General features: G+C 38.9%; 1 protein-coding gene across 1 annotated transcript in view; it reads left to right on the top strand.

The window, feature by feature from the left end:
* LOC118110102 (cytosolic carboxypeptidase 4) overlaps positions 1–23,663 on the top strand; it is a 175,340-nt gene that overhangs the window by 13,282 nt on the left and 138,395 nt on the right. Inside the window, exons 2-6 of the mRNA XM_035157707.2 lie at positions 4,840–4,903; positions 5,119–5,265; positions 6,531–6,662; positions 8,901–8,994; positions 21,362–21,399. Of these exons, the coding sequence (XP_035013598.1) occupies positions 4,840–4,903; positions 5,119–5,265; positions 6,531–6,662; positions 8,901–8,994; positions 21,362–21,399 (475 nt within the window). The remainder of the gene's footprint in view (positions 1–4,839; positions 4,904–5,118; positions 5,266–6,530; positions 6,663–8,900; positions 8,995–21,361; positions 21,400–23,663) is intronic.

The raw sequence follows: 23,663 nt of genomic DNA, 5'->3' as shown, positions 1-23,663 counted from the left end.
TGACCTTACAGAGCTATCGACGAGATGGTCAATCTCAGTGGAGCTAGGGTTTTTAATGAATTTGTTGTTTATATCGACGGATAGTACGGGTTTAAATGTAATCGGAATTATTTCCTTAAATTTAGCTACAGCACTATCAGGTAAACATCTTGAAAATGAGTTCATTATTAGTGGCATATATTCTGATAGTGAAAAATCGAAGGTTATTCAGAGCAGCGCATTCATCCGCCGCTTGCTCGCTCCCTCTTTTCCTCTTCCTCTTACTTGCTCACACACACACACACACGATCGGACACGTGTATATATATTCAGTCTGAGTAAAACAACAGACTTTGTAAACTTATTAAAGAGAGCTGGAGGAGATGGCAGAGCGCTCCGTTTGGTTTGACGCAGTTGACGCAGCAAACATGTATGAAAAGACCCACATTGACACTGTAACGCCGGGTTTACACCGGACGCTGAAGCGCCAAGAAAAGCCAGGCGCCTCCTATCCGCCCCCCTGTTACACAAATGTGCTGTTCACATCGGCTGCGATGCGCCGCGCCTCGCGCCCTGCACCGATGGTTTCGGCGTCGAGTCTATTTTTTCCTGAAAAATGATTTTAAACGATATAAATGACATATTTTATATGATATAAATTATCAAATATGCATCCCATACTTTGTATTCCCCTTCTGTTGTCCTGGAGTTTTAATTTTCCCAATTTTCCCAATCACATAATTAAATGTCCCCCTCTGCCCATCCACTACAAGCACACAAGCAGATAGACAGAGAGAGAAAGAGAGGGGTGGGGGGGCTATGAAGACATCATTTACCCCCGAACCCCGACATTCAAGGGGTACAACAACAAGCGGAGAAAGCAGAATCGCGGGCTGACCGGCGCGGAGAAATGCGCGTCCCTTGTGAACATCCCAGCGGCTGCGCGCTTGAGAATGGCGCTGCTGCGCTGCGCGGCGCGGCGCTTCCGCGTCCGGTGTAAACCCGGCGTAAGTGGACTTAGTGGAGCTGTGTATGGCTCCCTGGTGTCTGCCCCAGCCTTGGTGGTGCTGCGGCCGGGCTGTGCGCTTTCTCCCGGCCGCGGAGCTGTCGTGGTCTCTGCGTCCGTAGAGATGTTTATTTATCGCAAATCATATCATCATTGCGATATTAAACAATGTTATCTCATATCGCATGTTTTCCTAATATCGTGCAGCCCTAATTACCGCCACCAACTTGTATAGAGAATAGATTAGAATGTCTACTATTTACAATATTCCTAAATACAAAAAATGTATAATCATTCGACATCAGCAAACCAAACTCATAGCTCGATCCAAGAGAGCTCAATCCACTGGTTGAGCCTGCTGGGTCTGTTACACTGTTACACAATCAGAAGCTTTAACCCGCCCCCTGACTATTGATGACTGAAGTCGAAAGTTTTATTTTGTTCTGTCCAGCAGGTTACGCAGAGGATAAATAAAAGTATAAATAAAAAAAAAAAATAGATAAATAAATAGATAAAATTGGAAATATATAAATAAATAGATAAATAAATGTGTAAATTAATTTGAAATAAATTAATACATAAATAAATATATAAATACACATTTAGGCATTTCATTATATAATTATGTATTTGTTTATCCATTATTTATTTATTGATCCTTTTATTTATGTATTTATGTATTACCCTCCATAGTTTTTGGCACAACCACAGATAAGAAAAATGTGAGTAGAGCTCTTTACAGCATTGGTGGGACATGGGCAAAGTAAAAATCAAACAACTTTGCCTACAGTACACTCTCAATGTCACAAAGGACATGGACAGATCTATGAAAGCTCTGGAGAGAGAAGTGGTGGAACTGCAGGATTTAGCAGACTCCACAGGAGAAAGAGAACACATTCAGGTTTTCAAAAGGAAAAAAGCAGCTCTGTCTGACCTGCTGGGTATTTCTGCTCAGGGTGCCTTGACTACATCTCGCTTTCAAAACATTGTAAAAATGGATGCTTTGAGCGTAAGAATGGCCAGAGAAGACTGATACACTCGGTCTGACACTGGACAGTTGCTGCAGGATTCAGCCGACATTCGACAGTGTTCTGTGAGTTTTAATCAAGAACTTTATAAAACAGAGTACCAGGACGAACCAGAGGTGTACGGTGGCCCTGAGAGCTCAACGCACTGCAACTGAAGAAAACACATGCAAGTGGACAAAACACAAGCAAAGTAAGAAAACATCTTCATCAATTTCACAACACAACACAGAACATTACAGAAATGCGCAGCAAATACAGAAACGTGCAGCAAATACAGAAAACGACAACGGAAGTGTTTCCAGAGGACAGCTAAAAGTGATGGACACTGCTGCCACAGGAGACACAAAAACGTCCAATACATCAAACAAATTCGGTTCCACACAGGGGTCTGCAACCCGCGGCGCTGGAGCCGCATGCGGCTCTTCAGAGCATGAAGAGTGGGAAGGCTCCTGGGATAGATGGTCTCCCTGCAGATTTTTACAAGACTTTCTGGCCAATTATTATCAATGAAGATCTGTTGTTGGTCCTCAGAGTCTGAGTAAGGGGAGGTTGCCCCTGAGCTGCAAGAGAGCCGTCCTCACCCTCCTACCAAAGAAAGGAGACCTACAGGACATTAAGAACTGGCGTCCTGTGTCCTTGCTCTGCACCGATTACAAGCTGCTGTCCAAAGTGTTGGCAACAAGACTGAGAAAAGTGATGGCGCAAGTTATCCATGTAGATCAATCATATTGTGTACCCAGCAGGTTAATAACTGACAATATTACTCTGATTCGGAATATTTTGGACCTCTCTGGTTCATTGGGCCGTGAGCTTGGTCTGATTTCCATAGATCAAGAAAAGTCTTTTGACGGAGTTGAACACCAGTACTTGTGGCAGACGCTAAAGGTGTTTGGGTTCAGTTCTGGTCTCATAGCCAAGATCAAGGTCTTGTACAGTGACATTGAGAGTGTTTTAAAGATTAATGGTGGTTTAAGTGCTCCTTTTAAAGTTCAGAGAGGGGTCAGACAGGGCTGCTCCTTGTCGGGGATGCTATACTCTCTGGCCATAGAACCGTTTTAACACAAATCAATCAATTTCAAAAATCAATAGGAGATAAATACTCTCGATGAAACTGTGGTTAACTTCAGCAAACTCTCCTCTGCCAGGGTGAACTGGCAAAAAAGCGAAGCCCTAGCAGTAGGCGAAGGGCTGATCAACAGGCTGGCTCTACCTAGAGGCCTTGTATGGAAGAGAGGAGGATTTAAACATCTGGGGGTTCATCTTGGCAATGAAACCTCTTCCTCTAAGAACTGGGATGGCCTTCTAGAAAAAGTTGAAGGCAGACTGAAAAAATGGAAGTGGATTTTACCGAAGCTGTCTTTTAAAGGTCGGATGTTAATCATTAACAACCTTGTGTCTTCCATGTTGTGGCTCCTCAAAGAGCCGGTGGTTCATGGGGCTCGGCTCGAATCAGAGATAGCCCTGCCTCAAAAACTGTGCGAGGCCAAAATCCTCACACTGGGCCATGTGGTGTAGGTGTGTGGCCCTCACCTGGACAACGCTGCAGGTCTGGCCTCATGTTTGGTGATCAGGTCAGTCAGGGTGGTCAGCCTCCTGCTGAGAGGCTGGAAACAACAACACCCCCCCCCCCGCTGAACTATTACTGATCACTGCTCACTGTGACGGCCTGATTCAGCCTGACATCAATGATCCTCTTCCTGGTTTTAAACTTGTTCCGGTCTTTAGATATAAAGGTTTTTTGTTAAAGTTATACAATGTCTCTGACAACAACCTGAGCATTATAGCAGGTAAGACACTGTATTATTTATTTGTCAAACTACTGAACCAAAACAAATTAAAAGACCAAGCTGACTCTCCATCGAGGGCTCACCTGGCCCTGAACGAGGCTCAGAGGCCGGAGTGGAGAACACTGTACAAACCACCTCTAACTAGGAGGGTTGGGGAGGGTCCTTCATGGAGCTGTTGCCGTCAATGCGTTTGTCTCTGTAATAAATCCAGAAGTTGCTGACACTTGTCCCTTCTGTCCACAGAGGGAGACAGTCTTTCACTGTTTCACAGTCTCCTCTATTTCGTTTTCTAACTCTGTCATTTACTTTATTTAATCAAGTTTTTTCATGTCAAACTTTCATTCTAGGTCACAAGTACATTGAAAAAGAATTTTGAAAGAGAGTTTTCTTCTGTGTCAAGCGAAAATGGCCATTTATCTCAGCCGGAGAAATAAGATTAACAACCTGGGTGATGTTGACGCAACATCTATTCTCAAACGAATGATAACAACAAGACTAAAAACTGATTTTGTTTTCTTTATGTTGACCAACAATGTGGAGGAGATTTGGAGCTTTGAAAATGTTTTATGTCCTTTAGAGAGAGACGAGCTGGTTTTTGCTCATATTTTGGTTTGCATATGCTTTTTTTGGTGTTGTTTCTGTATTTATTTGTAAAACAAAAAGTTTTTTCAAACAAATAAAAAGGGTTTGAAAAATCTAAAATCTCTCTCTCTCTCTCACACTCTCACTCACTATGTAAAGTCCCTTGAGATAATGTATATTATGATTTGGCACGATACAAATACAATTTAATTGAATTGATTTGTTGGTTCAGAGTGTACTAAGCGCATGGGCTTCACAGAGGAAGGCCTGATGAGAGGGTGACCTTCTGGAAGGGTTATATCTGCCTATGTGCCTGTGTTTATCTCATGTTGGTCTGTCCTTTATTTGTCATCGAGCTGTAGATATATAGATAGATGGATATATAATAATATATCCATCAATCTAAAAGAAAACCTTTTGCATTTATTCATATTTCTTTGTATATTTGTGTCTGCAGAACGAAGGGGATGTGGAGAGCACCTTAAACATCCTCAATGTCTTGGATGAACTTCTGTCAGCTGGTGAGCTAATATCAGCTTTTAACCAACACCAGCTGTATTCAATGTGATGTGGGAGGAGACACCATGAAATTAAGGCTGAATCCAGTGTGCTAATGGACTCATGGAGACATTATAACAACAACAAAATGGGCCACTCTAACTGAAACTCACAATTAATTTTGCTCTATAACATAATTTGTTTTGTATCAACGTTATCATTACTTGTCTCTGTTCAGGTACAGATCGTCGTATCCACTATTTGATTAGTAAAGGTGGCAGCGAGGCCTTGCTGTCTGTGTTGGTCAACACTGGCCTCAGTTTCTGTCCCAATTACACTGTCCTGCTGCCACTGCTGCACCTGCTGGCTAAAGTTGGACACAGAGGTGAGGAATGATCAAAAGTAAATAAATGATGGTGATGGGAAACTAAATTATATCTATTTGACTCTTTAATCAAACTTCTTACACACTAGTGCAACACAAGATTCTTGTAGCTATACTCACTGAGCACCTAATGAGCAATACCACACTAATTTTAGATTGTTTATATATATTTGCCTTTAAACAGCCTCTTTTTTATGTCATGAATTTTACAATATGTTGGAAACATTCCTTTTATTTCTGCTTTCTGTTGACTTGACTGCATCACATTATTTCTCCAGATTTATCTCCTGCATATTTGTGCTGGAAATCTAGAAATCCATAGAAAACCTCCACATCCCAAAGTTGTCTGTGTTGGAGATAAAATAGTCTAATACTGGGCCAAAGACTGAGCTTCTGATTTGTCCCAAATCTAATGGTGTCATACTTCCATTGTGGATTTTGGCTTTAGATCACTGTTTTTTAATGGTGTATTCAATCACTGGTTAGCAGTCCAATTGGGACACCTATTATAATTCTCAGTCATTGGAGGCCTTTGAACTGAGCCTTCACCTGTACCTGTTTATCTTAGGTCTTGTCCAGGCCGCCTGCAGTTTCTGATCACCTCAGTACATAGACACATAGTATAAGTACATAAGCTTGCAAAGAATACATGTAGACAGAATAGAATAAATGTATAAAGAATTTTCTACAACATCCGACTGGATTTAGATCTGGTGACTGCAGGGGCCACTGATGTGTAACGACTGGGTTGGAAGTGACGGTTTAGAGGCTGCAATAATAGTAAAGGGTAAATGGGCTGTATTTATATAGCGCTTTTTTAGTCTCATCAAGACTTTGGCCGATTCTGAGATAAAAAGAGTAACTTAGTAATTATCCCCTTGGAAGAAAGACAGGAGGTCCCGGCTTTCAAATTCAAGTTGTTTAAGATTGGATAACAGGGATAATTAGCCTTGTAGAGGTGTATTGACTTTATATTGAGATATACTTACTAACAGAGAGGGACCATACAGAATATAAAATAAATGACTGGCATTGGATAAAGATTTTTTAAAGTCCACTACCGGAAGTAGCGATGCTCGCAAAAGGAGCGATGTTAGCGAAGGTAGCAATGCGTACGGCACCTCCCGTGTGCCCTTGGGCGAGAGCTTGTGTGCAGTGTGTGAACGCAGCTCCAGATGAGGATATCAGCGGCCATTTAGGATACATTTTGCCCTTACTAATGGCTTCATTTTAATAAAAATATTTATTTGTATCCGTTTGTGCAGATAGTCGTATTGGTTTGAAGGCAGAGGAGACTGGAGCTGTGCTGCTGACTCTGAATCTGCTAAAACACAATGCCAAACATGTCAAGATGGCTGCTGCCTGCCTCTGGGTCATCGAAGTGTTTTCTTCATCAGGTATCAACACATGAAAAGTCACACACTAGCATTAACGTTAACAATTTGGTACCTCCTCTAAGGAGGTTATGTTTCCACTTGTGTTTGTTTATCATCAGGATATGCTAACTGCTAAACCAAACTAGATGGGAGGATGGGGCATTAGCCAGGGAAGAATTCATCCAAATCTAGTGCAGATCTGTGTATCTTTATCAATTTACAGGAAATTTAAATAGTTTAATCTTAAAGTAAATGAACGGAATTATAAATCATGTTGAGACCAATGCATTTGTACAATTTGGTGCAGATTATTAGACTATTATGAGATTGAATGACAGGTGTTGTGCATTTCCCATTATCCTTATTGTTAATATGATAAAGGGATGTTTCAAAATAACATGGCAAGTGTCTGATGCATTGGCAGCTCATCACTGAGTGAAGTAAATACATAGGTATGTGCAGTGTTGATCCACTAGTTGTCAATGAAGTAGCAGTCAAGCAAAGATACAAACTTTACGTATGAACCAGCCAGTATCCATCTGCCCCCATACTTATGAAAGCAACTTTGTCTTTGTCAATACATCATGAAGCAGCACCCCTCTGTGTGTGTTTGCTTTGCATGTTCTTAGACATGGCATTACCATTTATATGACTATTATAGCCATATAAAGAAAGAAAATAATGTAACGAGAAAAGAATGTAACGAGGATAAGTGTGTTAAGTTGGAAACATGTTGATAAAATAAAGGGTAAAATGTTCACAGGTAAGATGTTTGTTTATTCAACCCAAACATCCACTCGGAGCAACTTCAGTAATATGTGAACATAATTTCTAAAAGATTTGGTTGAACCAGGAGTGGTCATGTCATTTACAGTACTGACTCAACCACCTGGGAGCACAGTTTGGTGGAGGGGCAGGTGCAAACAATACAGGTATAAGATTACAAGGATTTGGTGAACAACTGGCAACTCACTACCAATACCAAATTTTAGCGGCAATGACGATATTGCAGCTTTTATTGCCACACTAGACTTGTAGGTGTATTGTAAGACCAAAGCTTTTAGCAGTTAGACACATTACAGATTAGCTCAAGTGGGCAAAAAGCAGTGCAGAACCAAATCGGCTGTGTGTATCGTCTGGAGCATGCACTTAAAATCATTTTTATGAGTCTGTACAAGCATTCCTGCCTGCCCACATACTAATAGAGAGCAGTTCTCTCTAAACACCTGCCTACTGAGGCAGAATTCCAAATATACCTTATATATAATGAAATATTCAAATAAAGTCCTTTCAATTTAATTGAAATTATAAAATTAAAACTTCCATATTGCACTTTAAAAATTATAATAGACAATAGCAAGAGTGGACAAGAAGAAAACAGTTATATCAGATCATTAGATTAGACACAATATGCAAGAGTGAAAGTCAAAATACTGTAAAAATTGGATTCTAGCCAAAATGAAAAACAGAAACTGTGGCCGAATAGAGAGGTATTGCAGAAGGTCACATTTCAAAGCCAAAACTTTGGCGTATTAAATGCGGCAAATTGATTTAATGTATATAGCTCCTTTCTACTTCTTAGCTCCACTCAAAGTGCTTTATACTACTTAAAGTGCTTCTATGTATGACACTTCATCATGTAGACTGGAGGAGCTGAGGATTAACATTCTGATTAGTAGACAAGCCGCCTTATCTTCAATAAAAAGGACTTGACTGTTTTGAATTGAATAAGCCTTTGGTGAACTACAGGTTCACAGTTTTACTATTGGACCAGATTGTGGAACTGGGTAGTTATCAAGTTATTAAGGGAACCAATGTGCACAAGACCAGAACACCATGACTTAAGCTCTCAGGATCATAGAAACTGTGACCTTCTATGGTCTATATATGTGCGTTTATCTTTAGGGCAGAGGTATATCATTCCCAGGACATGGACTAAAGTGGCATCACGTCCTTTATCCCACGCATTAATCTGCTTAACAAGCTTTGATAACATGGTCTGAATCTGAATTTGAACCATTTTTTAACGTTATGTGGTATTTCATGTCTTGAAAAGAAATGTTTTATGTCATATGCTGTCATATATTGATTCTTTTAGTGTGGAGCTAGGTTTTAGCTTACTCTAAGTCTTCCCTCCCCCTCTACTTTTCCATGCTAGAACACCTGTATTTAAACAAATTTGTTGACTAACCTCAGTAACTCTCATCATTCCTTTGTAAAAGAATAGTATTTAATTGTGTTGTTGTGTTCTGCTTACAGTTTCTGCAGCCAACGTAATAGGAGAAAACCATGGACTGGATGTCATCTTCCACCTCATCCCTCAGTATACCACCAAAAATCTGCACACCATCAAGTATGTATACCCAGTATATCTGCATTTTACTCTGACAACTTAAGATACATAGTTAGTGTCAGAGGTTATGAAATCCTTTTCTCAGAACCCAGGGGCTGACGTCAATGACTTGTTTATTTATACTTCGATAGTTTGTAGATCTAAAAATAACATTCAGGATGTTGTCTTGTAGACTATATCACAGAGGGGCTGCACCATACATATACATACTGCAGTGTTTATTTACAGGTAATTATCCTATTTCCTCCTCCTCTTTGACCTCTGACAATTAGTCTGTCAAAACTGAAGACATTTGACTCAAATAGCAGATTCCTCCAGTATACCCAGTTCAACTTGCCAACAGAACCAGGAGTACCAGACACTCAACTAAACTGGAAATACTAATATTCTCTAAATATATCTGAAACAAAACATCTTTCCTATATCTTAACATAAACTAACTAAAAGCACTGTCATTTATATGTTGGCTGTAGTATCTGATATAGTAAGTAGATGTGTCTTTTTTCAACCCTATTGTGAACCAAAATAATACAAATATACTCAGAATTTTGAGTGTAACTGTAATTTTTTACTTTTATTTATTTCGAAAAAAGCTATTTCCTTCAATTAGAGGTTGTAAATAATAAATAGTATTGAATGGGGTTTCAGGGGAATGGAAAACATCTGATTGTTAGAAGGGTGAAATTTTATATTTGACACATTTGACAGCTCCCCCACTTGATGACTATATCCATATGGATATTGTCACTAAGCTCAAGAGCTCTCTTTAACAGTTAGTCCCATGTTAGTAGCCCCTTCTGTTGCTGAATGACAAGCCTTTCTCAGAAATCAAGGGTCATAGCCATTTACAACTTTTAAACTAACAATTCAGTATGTATTTGTGAGGAATTTCGACATTGTGTACAACCAAATCGTCAGGAGTTATTATAATTAAGTATATATAGGCAAGAGATATCATGAAGCTAGCTTACTGTGTAAATACTAATCCCACAGCTATTTGCCAAGTGATATTGCATAGGTCTACACGAGTTCCCATATGTATGGAAAGATGTGTGTTGATGAATTAAAGCTCCATTTTGGATCTGGAAACAAAAACAATGAATGCTGTTTGAACACTGACGAGTATTCAGATGGAACTGGCCGATGGGGGTCAACAAAAACAAATGACCAGAACTCACTAACTCATTAACAGTGCTTTGGGGTGTCACCAAATGGATATATCACAGACAGATGTCATAAAACCACATTACATTCTATACTGAAATTCTATACTGAAAGTTCATACTTTCTGTAATTTGGACAATATTGTTTTCTCATTGCTCTCAGGTAATTTGATAGAATCCCTACACAATTCAAAGACTTAATGAAAGCTAAATAGAGATTTCAGATGCCTGAGGTATTCATCTAACAAGCAACTATGCATTTACCATATAACTACACTGCAACTAATAATATTCAATTTTGTCATATAGCTGCAAGCATTTATCAATGTTAGGAACACTTGATTACACTATTGTCAAATTAACCTTTAATGTTTCACATTGATCAATCAATGATTCCCTATTCATAACCTACATTTATCTAATACACCCTATATTGCTTTATTTGCTCATACAGCAAAGGTTTATTGGGTCATAGTGGAGAGAGGATATGCAATCTAACCGTTTATACATTAGCTTGCACAATTTAACAAAACAGAATCTATTTTTCTTCTTCTCCAAACATGAAGATCAGTGTGACTGCACACAGAGACCCATCCGACCTCCTGGAATATAAACAGGGGGCAGACAAAATTTGATTGCTTCTTTTCCTTTTGCTTCTTCTTTCTCTTGCTCTCAGTGTACTTACATAGAAATAGACAAACAGCTGAACAAATACATTAAATAATTGTACAAAATACCTTGATCATAGTAGTGGATGGTCCAGACAATATTGTACAGTACTCCTACAAAGAATGTAGTTGAATATGCAGTATATTTTAAACACTAATGACCAACATCATAAAAGTATACACAATGAGAGTATGTACACAGGTCAATTGGTTCTGTATGTAGTAAACAGTCGAGGTAGTGCAAAGAAGGAATAAAGTAGTGTATTTAAATAAATAATAAGAACTGTATAAATATGTGGACAGGGGATCGATGTAATTGATTGCGAATCGCAATATAAAATTGATGCTCTACATTTGTCTATGTGCTGAAGGTAAATTGATGTTTGGTGTGAGAGGGATGAAGACACTGTGTCCTGCCCTCTGATGTGCATGTTCAGCAGACATTTGTGTATTATAATGCCCCCTTCTGGTTATTCAGCAGCAGAAGCTTAGAGCATGGGATTTCCACCAGACTTAGAATTAGAATTAAGTGTGCTGCAGAACAGAGTGCTGCTGTTTCTCCTCCTGCAATTTTTCCTTTGTACATTGTTACCTTGAACACTATTTGTCCATTAGTATCGTGTTTATTACTTTTTATATAATAATAATACATTCCATTTATATAGCGCTTTTCAAATTTCTCAAAGACAAATTTCTCAAATAGTGGGGAATAAAATAGTGAAACTATCAAAATATTCTTTAAAATCAAAAAAAGCTTAAAATTCAGGTATACTAAGAAAAATATAAAATAAAAAAATAAACAGAATAAAAACATGAAGTGGGGGCTTTAGCTGGGGAAGGCAAGTCTGAAGAGGTGGGTTTTGAGGGCTTTTTTGAAAGATAGCATTGTAGGGGCATTTTTGATGTGTGGTGGTAATGAGTTCCAGAGAGTGGGGGTGGCGACTGAAAATGCCCTGTCACCCTGCTTGGTTCTGGGGACCTGAGGGAGGTTGGCATCAGCCGATCTCAGCTGTCGGGTCGGGGTGTGATGGTGGAGGAGGTCCGAGAGGTTGGGGGGAGCCAGGTTGTTGAGGGTCTTGTAGGTAGTGAGTAGAATTTTGAGGTTTTTACCAGGAGCCAGTGAAGGTCATGGAGGACTGGGGTGATGTGATCAGTTGATTGGGTACTGGTAAGTAGGCGGGCGGGAGAGTTCTGGACATATTGAAGTTTGTAAAGGACTTTGTTTGTGGAACCAAATAGTAAGCTGTTTCAGTAGTCGAGTCTGGCTGTTATAAATGCGTGAATGAGTAATATTGAGCCGTTGTGTCGTCGCCTGCAAACTTCAGGAATTTAACAGACGGGTCTTTGCGGTGCATTCGTGTATGTAGAGCAAGAAGAGCAGTGGAGAGAGCACACATCACAGATTCACATCCGGGTCCTGGATGGTATTTTCCCAAGCCTTACCTGCTGCCACCTCAGGAAGTTTGTGATCTGCAGATCTAGCAGAACTCTGCCAGACAACCAACAATGTTTCTGGAACAGACCACCTTGGTGGGATGTTACCAGCCGGGGAAGCCCACAGCCCCCGTGGCACTCATTCAAGTTGGCTTGGTACAATCATTCTATTCTGCTATTAATGACTGGGTTGATGTTCTTACCACAATTATGATCTATAAATGTACTTATAGATTTATTCATTTTCTAACTCATTCACTTATAGCTTAGTTGCTGTTAAGGTTATCACAGCACAATCCGATATCAACATATTATCTGCCACTATCACCCAAATTGCCGCCTTCTCATTCCATTGCAATTTATCCGTGTGATGCATTTATTCCATTTTAGATATTTTATATTTTATCGTCATTATATATACTCCCTTCCTATCAGATATTAGTCAAATAATCTTATATTTTCCACCTTGTTATTATCTTTGTGTTGCTTTGAGGTAGACAATGGAGATGTGATAACAAGTAATTAGACAATGACAAAAGCAACTTAATAAAATGAGATGTGCAATCTACCCTGGGCCTGTGGATTCCCCTAAACTAAGGCCCAACTCCCACCGGCCTAAATATTACTATTAATCATATGTTCATCATAAGTCTATCCATATAGTTAGCTAGTTATGTGTATCAAGTTGTTTTGTCTACTGATGTTTCAGAATTTCAAATACATTTCAGTGAAATCATTTTTCTGTGTAATGATTTTGTTAACATGTTATGTTGTTGTACTTCACATTAGATGGGTCAATCAATCAATGAAATTTTATTTGTATAGCTCATATTCACATCTCACCTTAACAAGGCGCAACATCCTCTGCCCTGACCCTCAACAAGAGTAAGGAAAAACTACTACTACTAAAATAATCCCCATTAATGGGGGAAAAAACGAAAACGTAGAAACCTTGGAGAGAGCCACATGTGAGGGATCCCTCTCACACAGAAAGAAAGAAAGAAAGAAACGAAACGAAACGAAACATACAATACAAACAAAAGCATAAAAGACAATAATCACAAAGGACAAAAAAAAGAAAAGAAGCCAGACTCTACAGAGATACAATAAAGCGTTACAGCCTATACTAATAAATCATTCAGTAAAAATAAAGCATATGGCGAGGAATAGCCAGAATGGGTATCACGCAAAATTTGGGGTGTCATTCCGGAAAGTTAAGGTGCCTATAAATTGAGCCCCAAGTGCTCTCCAATTTTTCAGGAAAACCATGCGTGTTGCTCCGAAGCCTCTCAAGATGTATCCCTGAAACCAGTTCCATTAACCATCTGGAGAAACAAGGAGCACTGGTAGCTTTCAAGTATTATTCTCTTTGCAACTAGCATACCAAACATCAGGGTCTGCTGTACAGTTTGTGGCAGTGCAAAATAAGCTACAGAGCAGCCAAACAGGGCAACCAGTGCGTCAGGTTCAATCTGTAGATCATACATTTTAGAATACCATTTAAAAATATCCTGCCAGAAGGGAGCAATCTTAGGACAAAACCAAAAGGTTTGGCCTAGAGTGCCTTTTGAAGATTTACTTCTGTAACATACATTGTCGGTCAACTCTACACCTAGATCTGCCTCCCAGGCAGACTTTATATGTTCTGATGAAACAACAGACTCATTAGCAAATAGTGTCACAAATTTAGAAATAGATGTTTAGAAACAGGATTTTGTTTCATTAAAACATAAAAAGAGTGTTCCTTTGGTGGGTTTTCAAAGTTTTTTTATATTATTTTTAACAAAATGTCTAATTTGTAAGTAACGTAAAAAGTGAGCTTGAAGTAGGGAGAAGGTTTCTTTCAGCTCCATATAGGATGCAAAATTATTGTTTCTGTACAAGTCTGCAATAGTAGTCAGTTCTTTATCCTTCCAGTAAATAAAGGCCTGATCAGATTGAGATGGAATAAAATTATGGTTAAAACAAATAGGAGAATGTTACGAAAATTGAGGAGCTTGAAGCACCATTTTATTATATTTTAAGTGAATTTTGGAGAACAAAATTGTCTTTAACTAGATGCATTTGATAATCCTTAGTAGAAAACAGAAGAGCTGACAGAGAGCTGTTTCTTGCAGCGTTCGATTCCAATTACAACCACGGGGTGTATCACGGAGCTCATTTGACTTGGGAAGCTGGTCTTGCCAATATATTAGGGCTCTGGCATTAGTTCCCCCATAGTAATCTTGGAACACTGGAAGGTTAAAACCCCCCAGTTTTTTGGGGCTTGTGTTTTCTAGCCCCAGACAAAAAGCATTATTATTGAGTCAAGTTTTTTTTTTAAAGATAACGGAAGGTTGATTGGAATATTTTGAAACAAATACATAAACCTGGGGAGCGACACCATTTTAATCGTATTTACACGCCCTATAAGAGATAGAGGCAAAGTCCTGCAAAAATCTATATCTTTCTTCAGCTTGTCTAACTGAATAGTAAAATTACTCTTAAAGGGGACATAGCATGCCCATTTTACCACAAGTTGATATGGTTCCTTGGGGTCTTAATGAAATGTCTGTAACATACTTTGGTCAAAATACCACAAGGATCATATAAAACAGCACCCTTTTTACCCTGTATAAAACAGCCCTCCACAGAGTGACCTGTTTTGAGTGCCTGTTCCTTTAAATGCTAATGAGCCAGCTCCCCCCTCCCCCCTCTCCCCCCATGATTTTAAACGATATAAATTATATATTTTATATGATATAAATTATCAAATATGCATCCCATACTTTGTATTCCCTTCTGTTGTCCTGGAGTTTTAATTTTCCCAATCACATAATTAAATGTCCCCTCTGCCCATCCACTACAAGCACACAAGCAGACAGACAGAGAGAGAAAGAGAGGGGTGGGGGACCATCATTTACCCCTGAACCCCGACATTCAACGGGTACAACAAAAAGCGGAGAAAGCAGAATCGCGGGCTGACCTTATATATACAGTCTATGGGGCTGACCAGCGCGGAGAAATGCACGTCCGTGTGAACAGCCAGGCGGCTGCGCGCTTGAGAACGGCGCTGCGCTGCCTCGCTGCGGCGCTTCCGTCCGTGTAAACCCGGCATAACGAGTGGGGGGGCTCTGTGTGTTTGTGCCAGTGTTACAGTAGTGCTGAACACTGCGGAAGTCTTCCACACTGCTGGCTGTGTGGCGTTGACACAAATTCCAGCTCACGCATGGGAGAGCGAGCGGTCGCGCCCGAGCAACTGCTGCAGCCTCCCAGTCCCAACGATCCAGACAAATGCCACATGTGAGTGAATCGCGGGCTGACCAGCGGAGAAATGCTCGTCCCGTGTGAACAGCCAGGCGGCTGCGTGCTTGGGAACGGCGCTGCGCTGCCTCGCTGCGTCCGGTGTAAACCCGGCGTAACGAGTGTGGGGGAAGGGGGGGGCCAAGGCCATGTAGGGAGACTTCCAGTGCCTTGTTACGACACAAAACCCAGGAAGCTCAATCGAGTCACTCAAGCATGACGTTTCTGACTTAGAGGAACCATAACAAAACGCGCGAGTGTTTTGTTCCCAGAGTTTTTGGGTTGGTAGACATGCCAGATACCCACATTAACCTGTAGAAGCACTAACAAAGTGGAATTTGCATGCTATGTCCCCTTTAAGTAAGAGTGTAGGATTTACGGGAATAGATAGGCCCAAATAAGTGAACTGATCCCTGGCAATTTCAAAGGGAAGAGATTCAAGAAAAAGAGGATCTAGATTTTCTGAAAGAGGAATATATGCACTTTTCCGCCAATTAATGGAATACCCAGACAGGCTACCAAAACATTTAATTAGCGAGAGGAGTGGAGGAAGGTATAATGGGGGGTCCAATAGAAAAATGAACAAGTCGTCTGCATAAATTGATAGTTTACATTCAATATCCCCCACCTTAATTCCCCTAATATCAGCATGCTGCCTTATACTACTAGCCAGAGGCTCTAGTTCTAAGTTAAACAGCAGAGGACTGGCACAGCAGCCCCGCCTTGTCCCATGCTTCAGGTTAAAAGGTAATGACCTGTTACTGTTAGTGAGAATGGCAGATGTAGGACAAGCATAAACCATCTTGAATGAGTGAAAAATTCACCAAATCCATAGTGTCTCAATGTGGCTTGCATATATCTCCATTTAATTTTATCAAACGCCCTCTCTGCATCCAATGAGATAACTACAGGCTTGTCATTTACTTTATGTTTTGTATACATTATATTAAATAATCTCCGGGTATTAAAAGAAAGAGAATCTGCCCGATACAAAGCCCGTTGGATCAGGATGTATTAATGAGGATATTTGCCTGCCCAACCTAGTGACCATCATTTTTGCTACCACTTTCTGATCATAGTTTAATAGACTAAGGGGTCTATATGCCAGCGAATCTGAAACGTCCCTGCCTTTCTTAAGTATTAGACAAATATTTGCCTCATAAAAAGATTTAAGGACTTAAAAAAATCTGCACCGAACCCATCTGGACCTTATCACTTGGAAATGATTTTATTGCCTCTTTGATTTCACAAACAGTAAAATTTAAATCAAGATCAAGCTTAGCAGAGTCACTTATTTTAGGTAATTCAACAGAATAGGTATATACATTTGAATATAGCTCTCTAAAGTATTCATTTATATCACATGGATTAGTTAAAGTTTCACCAGTGGAAGACTTAAGTTTAAGAATGGACCTACTTGCCTGTGCACCCCGCAACTGCCTGGCCAACAATTTACCTGGCTTGTCATTCAATTCAAATTGCTTTTGTTTCAGCTTAAGTATTTGCCTATTAAGTTGAAGGATTTAATCAAATTATTCAAAGTGCCCACTGAATTGATAGACGGCGGAGGGCTTGTGGAAAGGCGATCGAGATAGGGATCTAGGCAACAATTATAGTCACCGCCTATTATTAAGTTAGTAGAATCAAGATCAGGTAGTAAATTGAAAATAATTTACTATCAAGTGCGAAAACACCTTCCCCCTCTTAACTTGACTTCCCATACCCTTTACATTCCAAGTAACAAACGTTATTATCCCTGTGTCAGAAGTAGGCATATTTCTAAGCCTTCCTGCCATAATAAACATACATGTCAAATATAACACAAACAGTAGGCTTATCACACCTAAATGATATTTAAAACCTTTCCCAGTCTGGCACATATAACATACCCCATTCTCACCCTAACCCACGTTAGGCCAAACAGGTTGGCCGTGCCCCATCTTCTTAGGGAAACAGCAAGGCAGCAATATGAATTCACAACGTCTTCGCCCACATTCAAAACCAATGTGGTAACCAATATTTAAGCCTTCTTTTGCTCAGCTTTAAAATGAAAGACTTAAGAGATTTAATCACCCTATCAAATATAAATGAATAACAAGTAAACAAAACAGTATCTCAGACTATTACAGATACCAACTGATTAGTCCATCTTGCAGCTCACTTCTGTTGGATTTACCAGTACATGGTTTTGTAGCATCAGCTGGAGGGTGAAGCTTTTGCAAAACGCTCTGCATCCTCCGCTGAAGTAAATGTTGTAGTCTTTCCATTATGCTCAATGCACATCTTGGCAGGGAAGCGGAGAGTAGTTTTCACATTAGCCCCGCGAAGTGTCTTGATGAATTTGCCAAAGGCTTGTCGCTGATTCATCACCTCTGATGTATATTCCGGAAAGATGTGCACCCTAGCAGCGTCATAATACAAGGGTGCTCTCTCCCAACTTAATCGCAATATCAGCTCCCTGTCCTGGTCGCGCTGTATTTTCGCAATAATTGTCCATGGTCGTTCTCCCTCTGACCTCAGTCGGGGTTTCGTAATACGGTGGGCTCTGTCCACTTCCACCACCCTGGAGAATGCAGCTTCTTTAAATTTTTATCTTTGTTGTTTAAGTGTTTTTTGTCCACATGCTGTTTATTCGTTAAGTCCGCCAGTGTTTTTGCGATTTTTCTTTCTTGAAATAAAATGTTTACAGGCCAAGCAACAGCGTTCCACAGCTCTTTTCCCATGACTATTATTCAAGTAACTAAGATTTTGCGAAATATTTTTGAGATTTTGCTGTCGTCTGGCCAACGCCAAATTTTATTTGTATAGCCCATATTCACAAATCACAATTTGTCTCATAGGGCTTTAACAAGGTGTGACCTCCTCTGCCCTTAACCCTCAACAAGAGTAAGGAAAAACTACTAAAAAAACCTTTTAACAGGGTAAAAAGAAGGTAGAAACCTCAGAGAGCCACATGTGAGGGATCCCTCTCCCAGGACGGACAGAAGTGCAATAGATGTCAAGTGTAGTTTGAGTTTGGTAAGTCCAGTCCCTGTGTAGTCGGAGCCTAGTCCGATAAACAACTCAGCAGACATACACCACTTAGCCGAAACAACACCTCAATCAATCGCATTCAATCTCATTCAGCCTCAATCTTATCTCCCACCATTACCCAAGTGCATACATTCCTCATTCCATCATATTAATGGACAACTCATTTCTGAACAGAGAACGGAGATATTTTGAATTGATTGCTCATGACTCATGGTTTGACACAATCAATAGATAATCTAAATTTCCTCCAAAAGGAGCTGGTGCTCATCTTTTTAACAAGTGCAAATTCATCATAACACTGCAGATGTGTTGTTTTTCTATCTGTATTGTGTCATAACACAACCGTGGCAAATGACCATGCCATGTCTCTTCCCATGTGTCTCTGTCCTCTCTGCGTGTCTCAGCCGCTGCCTTTTAAACCTAAGGATCAATCAGCTAACAGCTCTCACCTGCGCTGATTGATCCTCTGGTAAAGGTGAAGGTGCTCTCCCAGCCCCCTGACCTCCACAACAACAAAATGACAAAAATAATGACAAAAGTAAAACTGAATCGTGTTTATTTATTATTTATTTCTCTAAGAACAGCTCCTCATTCTGTTGTCCATCTACTCTCTCCATTCTCTGTTTCTCCTCTCACTATGCCATCTCTCTTCTCTTCTTTCTCTCTCCCTTCTCTGTTTTCTCCCCAAGGCCCCTCGCTTCTCCTTCCTTTTCCCTCTCCTCTTCCGTTTTTTTTTTCAAATGCAACATGTAGTAGTAGTATAATATAACAACATCAAGTGAAGAGCAGGGCTTATGAACATTACAACACAAATGCTCTTCTTCCAAACCTTTGATGGTGGCATTACGCCAACCAGTGAATTGCTGTTCATTCTCAGTGCTCCATTTAGCGAGGCGCTGAGTGTCCTCACCTGTCCCTTAAAGAAATGAATAACAATACATGGCATTATTAATCACGTTATTACTCATCCACATTTACAACTCAGTTAGCTACGTTGATATTAGTCAACTTGCTAACATCTAGACTAAGAGGCTAGCATGCAAGTCGTGCGATATATTAAATTCCAACAATAGAGATACATTAATTTTGTATATAGATCTTGTAAAGCAAGTATTAACAAGCTGTATGGTAGAATGATTTATCGACATTTATATGCGAGTCGTTGCTGGTTCTAAGACGGCAGCATCCACTGTATACTCTGCCATAGTACAGGAAGGAACTGAGGAACGCAATGCATTATGGGGCAGTTAAGTCTGTCAACTAAGCTCATGGTGCATACTGAAATTCTTCCAAATTTAGTATCCATCAGAGCATTTCTCCCCTTCTCACACATTCTGCACGGCATTCTATGCAGTTGGAACGCACTTCATGCTAATTTTGCAGTCATGTTAGTATGAGGTTCCAAACACACCCATTCTCTTACTTTACTTCCTGTCTTTGTCTGTTTTTACAGAGATTGTCTGCAGCTACCCTACTGTATCACAACTGAGTTCAATTATCCCTGATTCCTGTGTATTTATTAGCAATATGTCTGCTCAGTAAGGGTTCTGTTCAGGTCTGTTACTGTCTCAAGATGCTTCTCGTGTTTTTGGCTCCAGTTACTTGCTTTTTTCTGTGTTGATGGACTTTCGACCCAGCAAAGCTTGTGTTTTAAATTATTGGAATAAATTGTTGAACTGCCTCTGCTGGTCTTTGTGTCTGCACTTGGATCCAGGTCAGGTCAGGTTTCTCTATACTTTTTTAGGACTTTACTATGTAAAGTGCCTTGTATGTTGTGATTTGGTGCTATGCAAAAAAATTTGAAATGAATCTTATGAAAATACAAACTGCAAGAAGTCTCTTACATCATCAGTCAACTTCACATCATCTCAGAAACAGAGGAAGTAACAATTCAATATCCATCATAGCTTCTTTACAATATCTCGAATAAAATGTTCTACAATGTTAACTGGCACAGCGTTTCATAGAACTAAGCATCAATAACTAGCTAAGCAGCTAATACTGAGAGGGCAAAGCACATGTGTACCAGCCATCTCCAGACAAAAGTAGTAGATCCAATGATCACCACGCTATGACCAAACAGGCTTTAAACTGTGTTAAGCCCACCTATGTAGTTAACATATGGACAAAGAGATACAGGATTAAATATAAATGTAAATTAAGTCAATAAATATATAAGTAAAATATATAGAAATAGATGTATAAATATAAAATGTAATACTTGTAAAAATAAATACATAAATAATAGATATACATTTAGAAAAACAGAAATGGTCTTTTCTGCCACAAACTATATTTTTTAAAACTTATTTATATATTTAATTATTTGTTTTTTGTTTGCTTATGTCATGTTTGTTCTTCCTACCTGCCAGACATATTGAATCAAAATCAAAATAACTGATAGAAAGCCCTCAAGCAAATAAATCTTCATTAAAGCATATTATTACTTGTTTTATTTTTAAGAATATAAAGCAACCACAAAGTCAAAACAGTATATGACAACGTCACAATTCAATTAAATTCAATTAAATTTTATTTATATAGCGCCAAATCATAATATACATTATCTCAAGGCACTTTACATAGAAGGTCAAGACCTTTAAAACAATGAGCTACAGCAAATACTAACATCTGAATGACATCATTATTTTGGTGTGTGTCGTCATATCAAAACACTCAAAAACACACACCCTTATTTGTGTCATGGCCTAACTCGTGTACCATGAACACAAAATGTTTATGTATTAAAATATCAGAAAATGACTGCTCCCTCTGTTTCTTTTCCAGGGCAGCAATTAATGCCTTTACGGCCCTGCTGTGCTCAAGTAAGTTTTCATGACTTTCTTCATTCACCAGCTCATGGTTTCCTTTATACTATAAGTATATCATTATTACCACCATTGTCACAATACAACACTTTCTTCACTGGCAGTGCTTGCATTTCTGACACCCTTTTCTTATTTAATGATGTATTTCTCTTAGTTTATGAATAACGGATCACGTACTGATGATCACAGAAACATCTCATTGGGATACACTACATAACAAGTACGCTTTTTTGGGGTCCCATTGGCAGGAAGACTGTTGTTTTAGTATATAGACTAATATAACAAGAGTTTCTGCAGGTTTAAATAAGTTAATTTAAAGTTTTTTAAGAAGTTTTAAAGGCCATAATGAATAAAAAGACCTATATCTTGGGTTGGGTATTGTTTGAATTAGATAAATTCTGATTCTTTTTATCTATTCCAGTTCTTATAGATTCTGATTTATGATTCGAATAGGGAAAAAATGGGTCAAATTCTGATATAATAAAAACATCTTTATTCTTTAAAGAAGCAAAGACATGAGCAATCAAAAACTCTGAAGGAGCAGAAATAAAGAATAGCGACTGCTTCTTAGATGTTCCAAACAATATTCAAACCTATTTTGGCAATAAACTGAAGCTTAGAAATTATAATTCCACACATTTATTATTTCTTTGAGCACACTGTCCAGTGGCCTGGGAGACCATCAACAAAGTAGTGCATTGGTATTTTGCGTGTACCTGACCATGTAATCATCACTAACTGCTGTTCAACAACATTGTAAGGAATTAGTGATGTCATGCCATTTCATGTAAGTAATGACATTTCGGCAATGACCCAAAGTTTTACTACAACATGCTTATGCTGTTTTATTATTTAATTACAGCATGCTCTGTATCATTGAGAAAGAATTACAACACACAGAGACATTACAAACAATGCATTCTGCCAAAACATTTCTCTTAAATAAATGAATCTAATCTTGTCTGATGGAGGTAGTATTAAATAGAAATGTGAGATAATTAAGACCTACCTAATGACCTAGTACATAATAAATGAACCTAGACTTTGTATGTCTCTAATGTTCCAATACCTTGGTGACTGTTTAACGCCAATATATTCAACATCACTAGTCCACCCAGATTAAAAATATAAGATAAGCTAGAGCTCAATTCTCTCACTGACAAGAAAAGTGGGGGTGAATATAAAATGAAAAAAAAGGTAGCGAAAAGGAGAGAAAAGCTATGCAGTTGTTAAGATGTGTTGAAATTGTTAGAAAGTTGGGTGAGATTGTGAAATAAAAATGTGTTAACAAAAGGGATGAAAAGGTTAACGTAGTTCCCATTTTTAAGATGCACATTTTATAAAAGCTTTGTTATGAATTTAAATTTTACTTGACATTAGAACAGAGCATGTATTTTTTATTAGAGTACCTATACTGTATATAATTCAGTTCAACATGAAAACTGATAAGTGTTACTGCACTATCACACTATAGATGTTGACCACACACCGACATGGATACATCTAAAAATATAAATATAAGTCAATTTAAAGCAAATTACGCTTACATACCATAATAGCAGAATTGCAGAGCCAAGGGATTAACAGTTTTTAAAACTGTTCTACCACTGTATATATATATATATATATATATATATATATATATACACACACATATAATATACATGTATGTATGTATATATATATATATATATATATATAGTTAGGGTTATAATATATAATAATGTATATTATATGTATATAATATACATATAATACTGTTTTCATATAATTTGTGTGTAAAATTACTGCAGTGAACATGCACTGTCAGGCGCACAGAACACCCCTGGAGACCACTATAGAGAATATACTGTATACACTGTGTTCATATGACAAACGTTCATTCCCAAATGATATCCCAGAGTGGAGGTTAAGACACCAATGATTTGTGAAGCAATCAGTCTGATTGCTGTTGACAAAACTCCTGCAGTGACTGATGCACTGGCACTGATAGAGAAGTATGTGAATGGAAGGATTAGATGGATTAGTGTTCATTGACCACAAAGATTTGCTGTCCCATGATGATGACTGATGTCCTGTGATCATCAGCTGATTTAAATTCTGTCGAGCTGTGATCTCGGATCTTTGCATTGAATGAGTCCAGTTTTAGAACAACGAAATCAAACCATCCCAGTACAAACACGTCTACCCACCACTCTGGGTTAATTGGCACACGGGTATGTGTGACAGGATTACACTGTAAAGTTAACCTTTCTATCTAA

Source organism: Hippoglossus stenolepis, chromosome 5 (assembly GCF_022539355.2).
Source record: "Hippoglossus stenolepis isolate QCI-W04-F060 chromosome 5, HSTE1.2, whole genome shotgun sequence".
Taxonomy (NCBI): Eukaryota; Metazoa; Chordata; class Actinopteri; order Pleuronectiformes; family Pleuronectidae; genus Hippoglossus; species Hippoglossus stenolepis.
The sequence above is the reverse complement of the archived record's forward strand: the minus strand, read 5'-3'. Positions and strand labels throughout refer to the sequence as shown.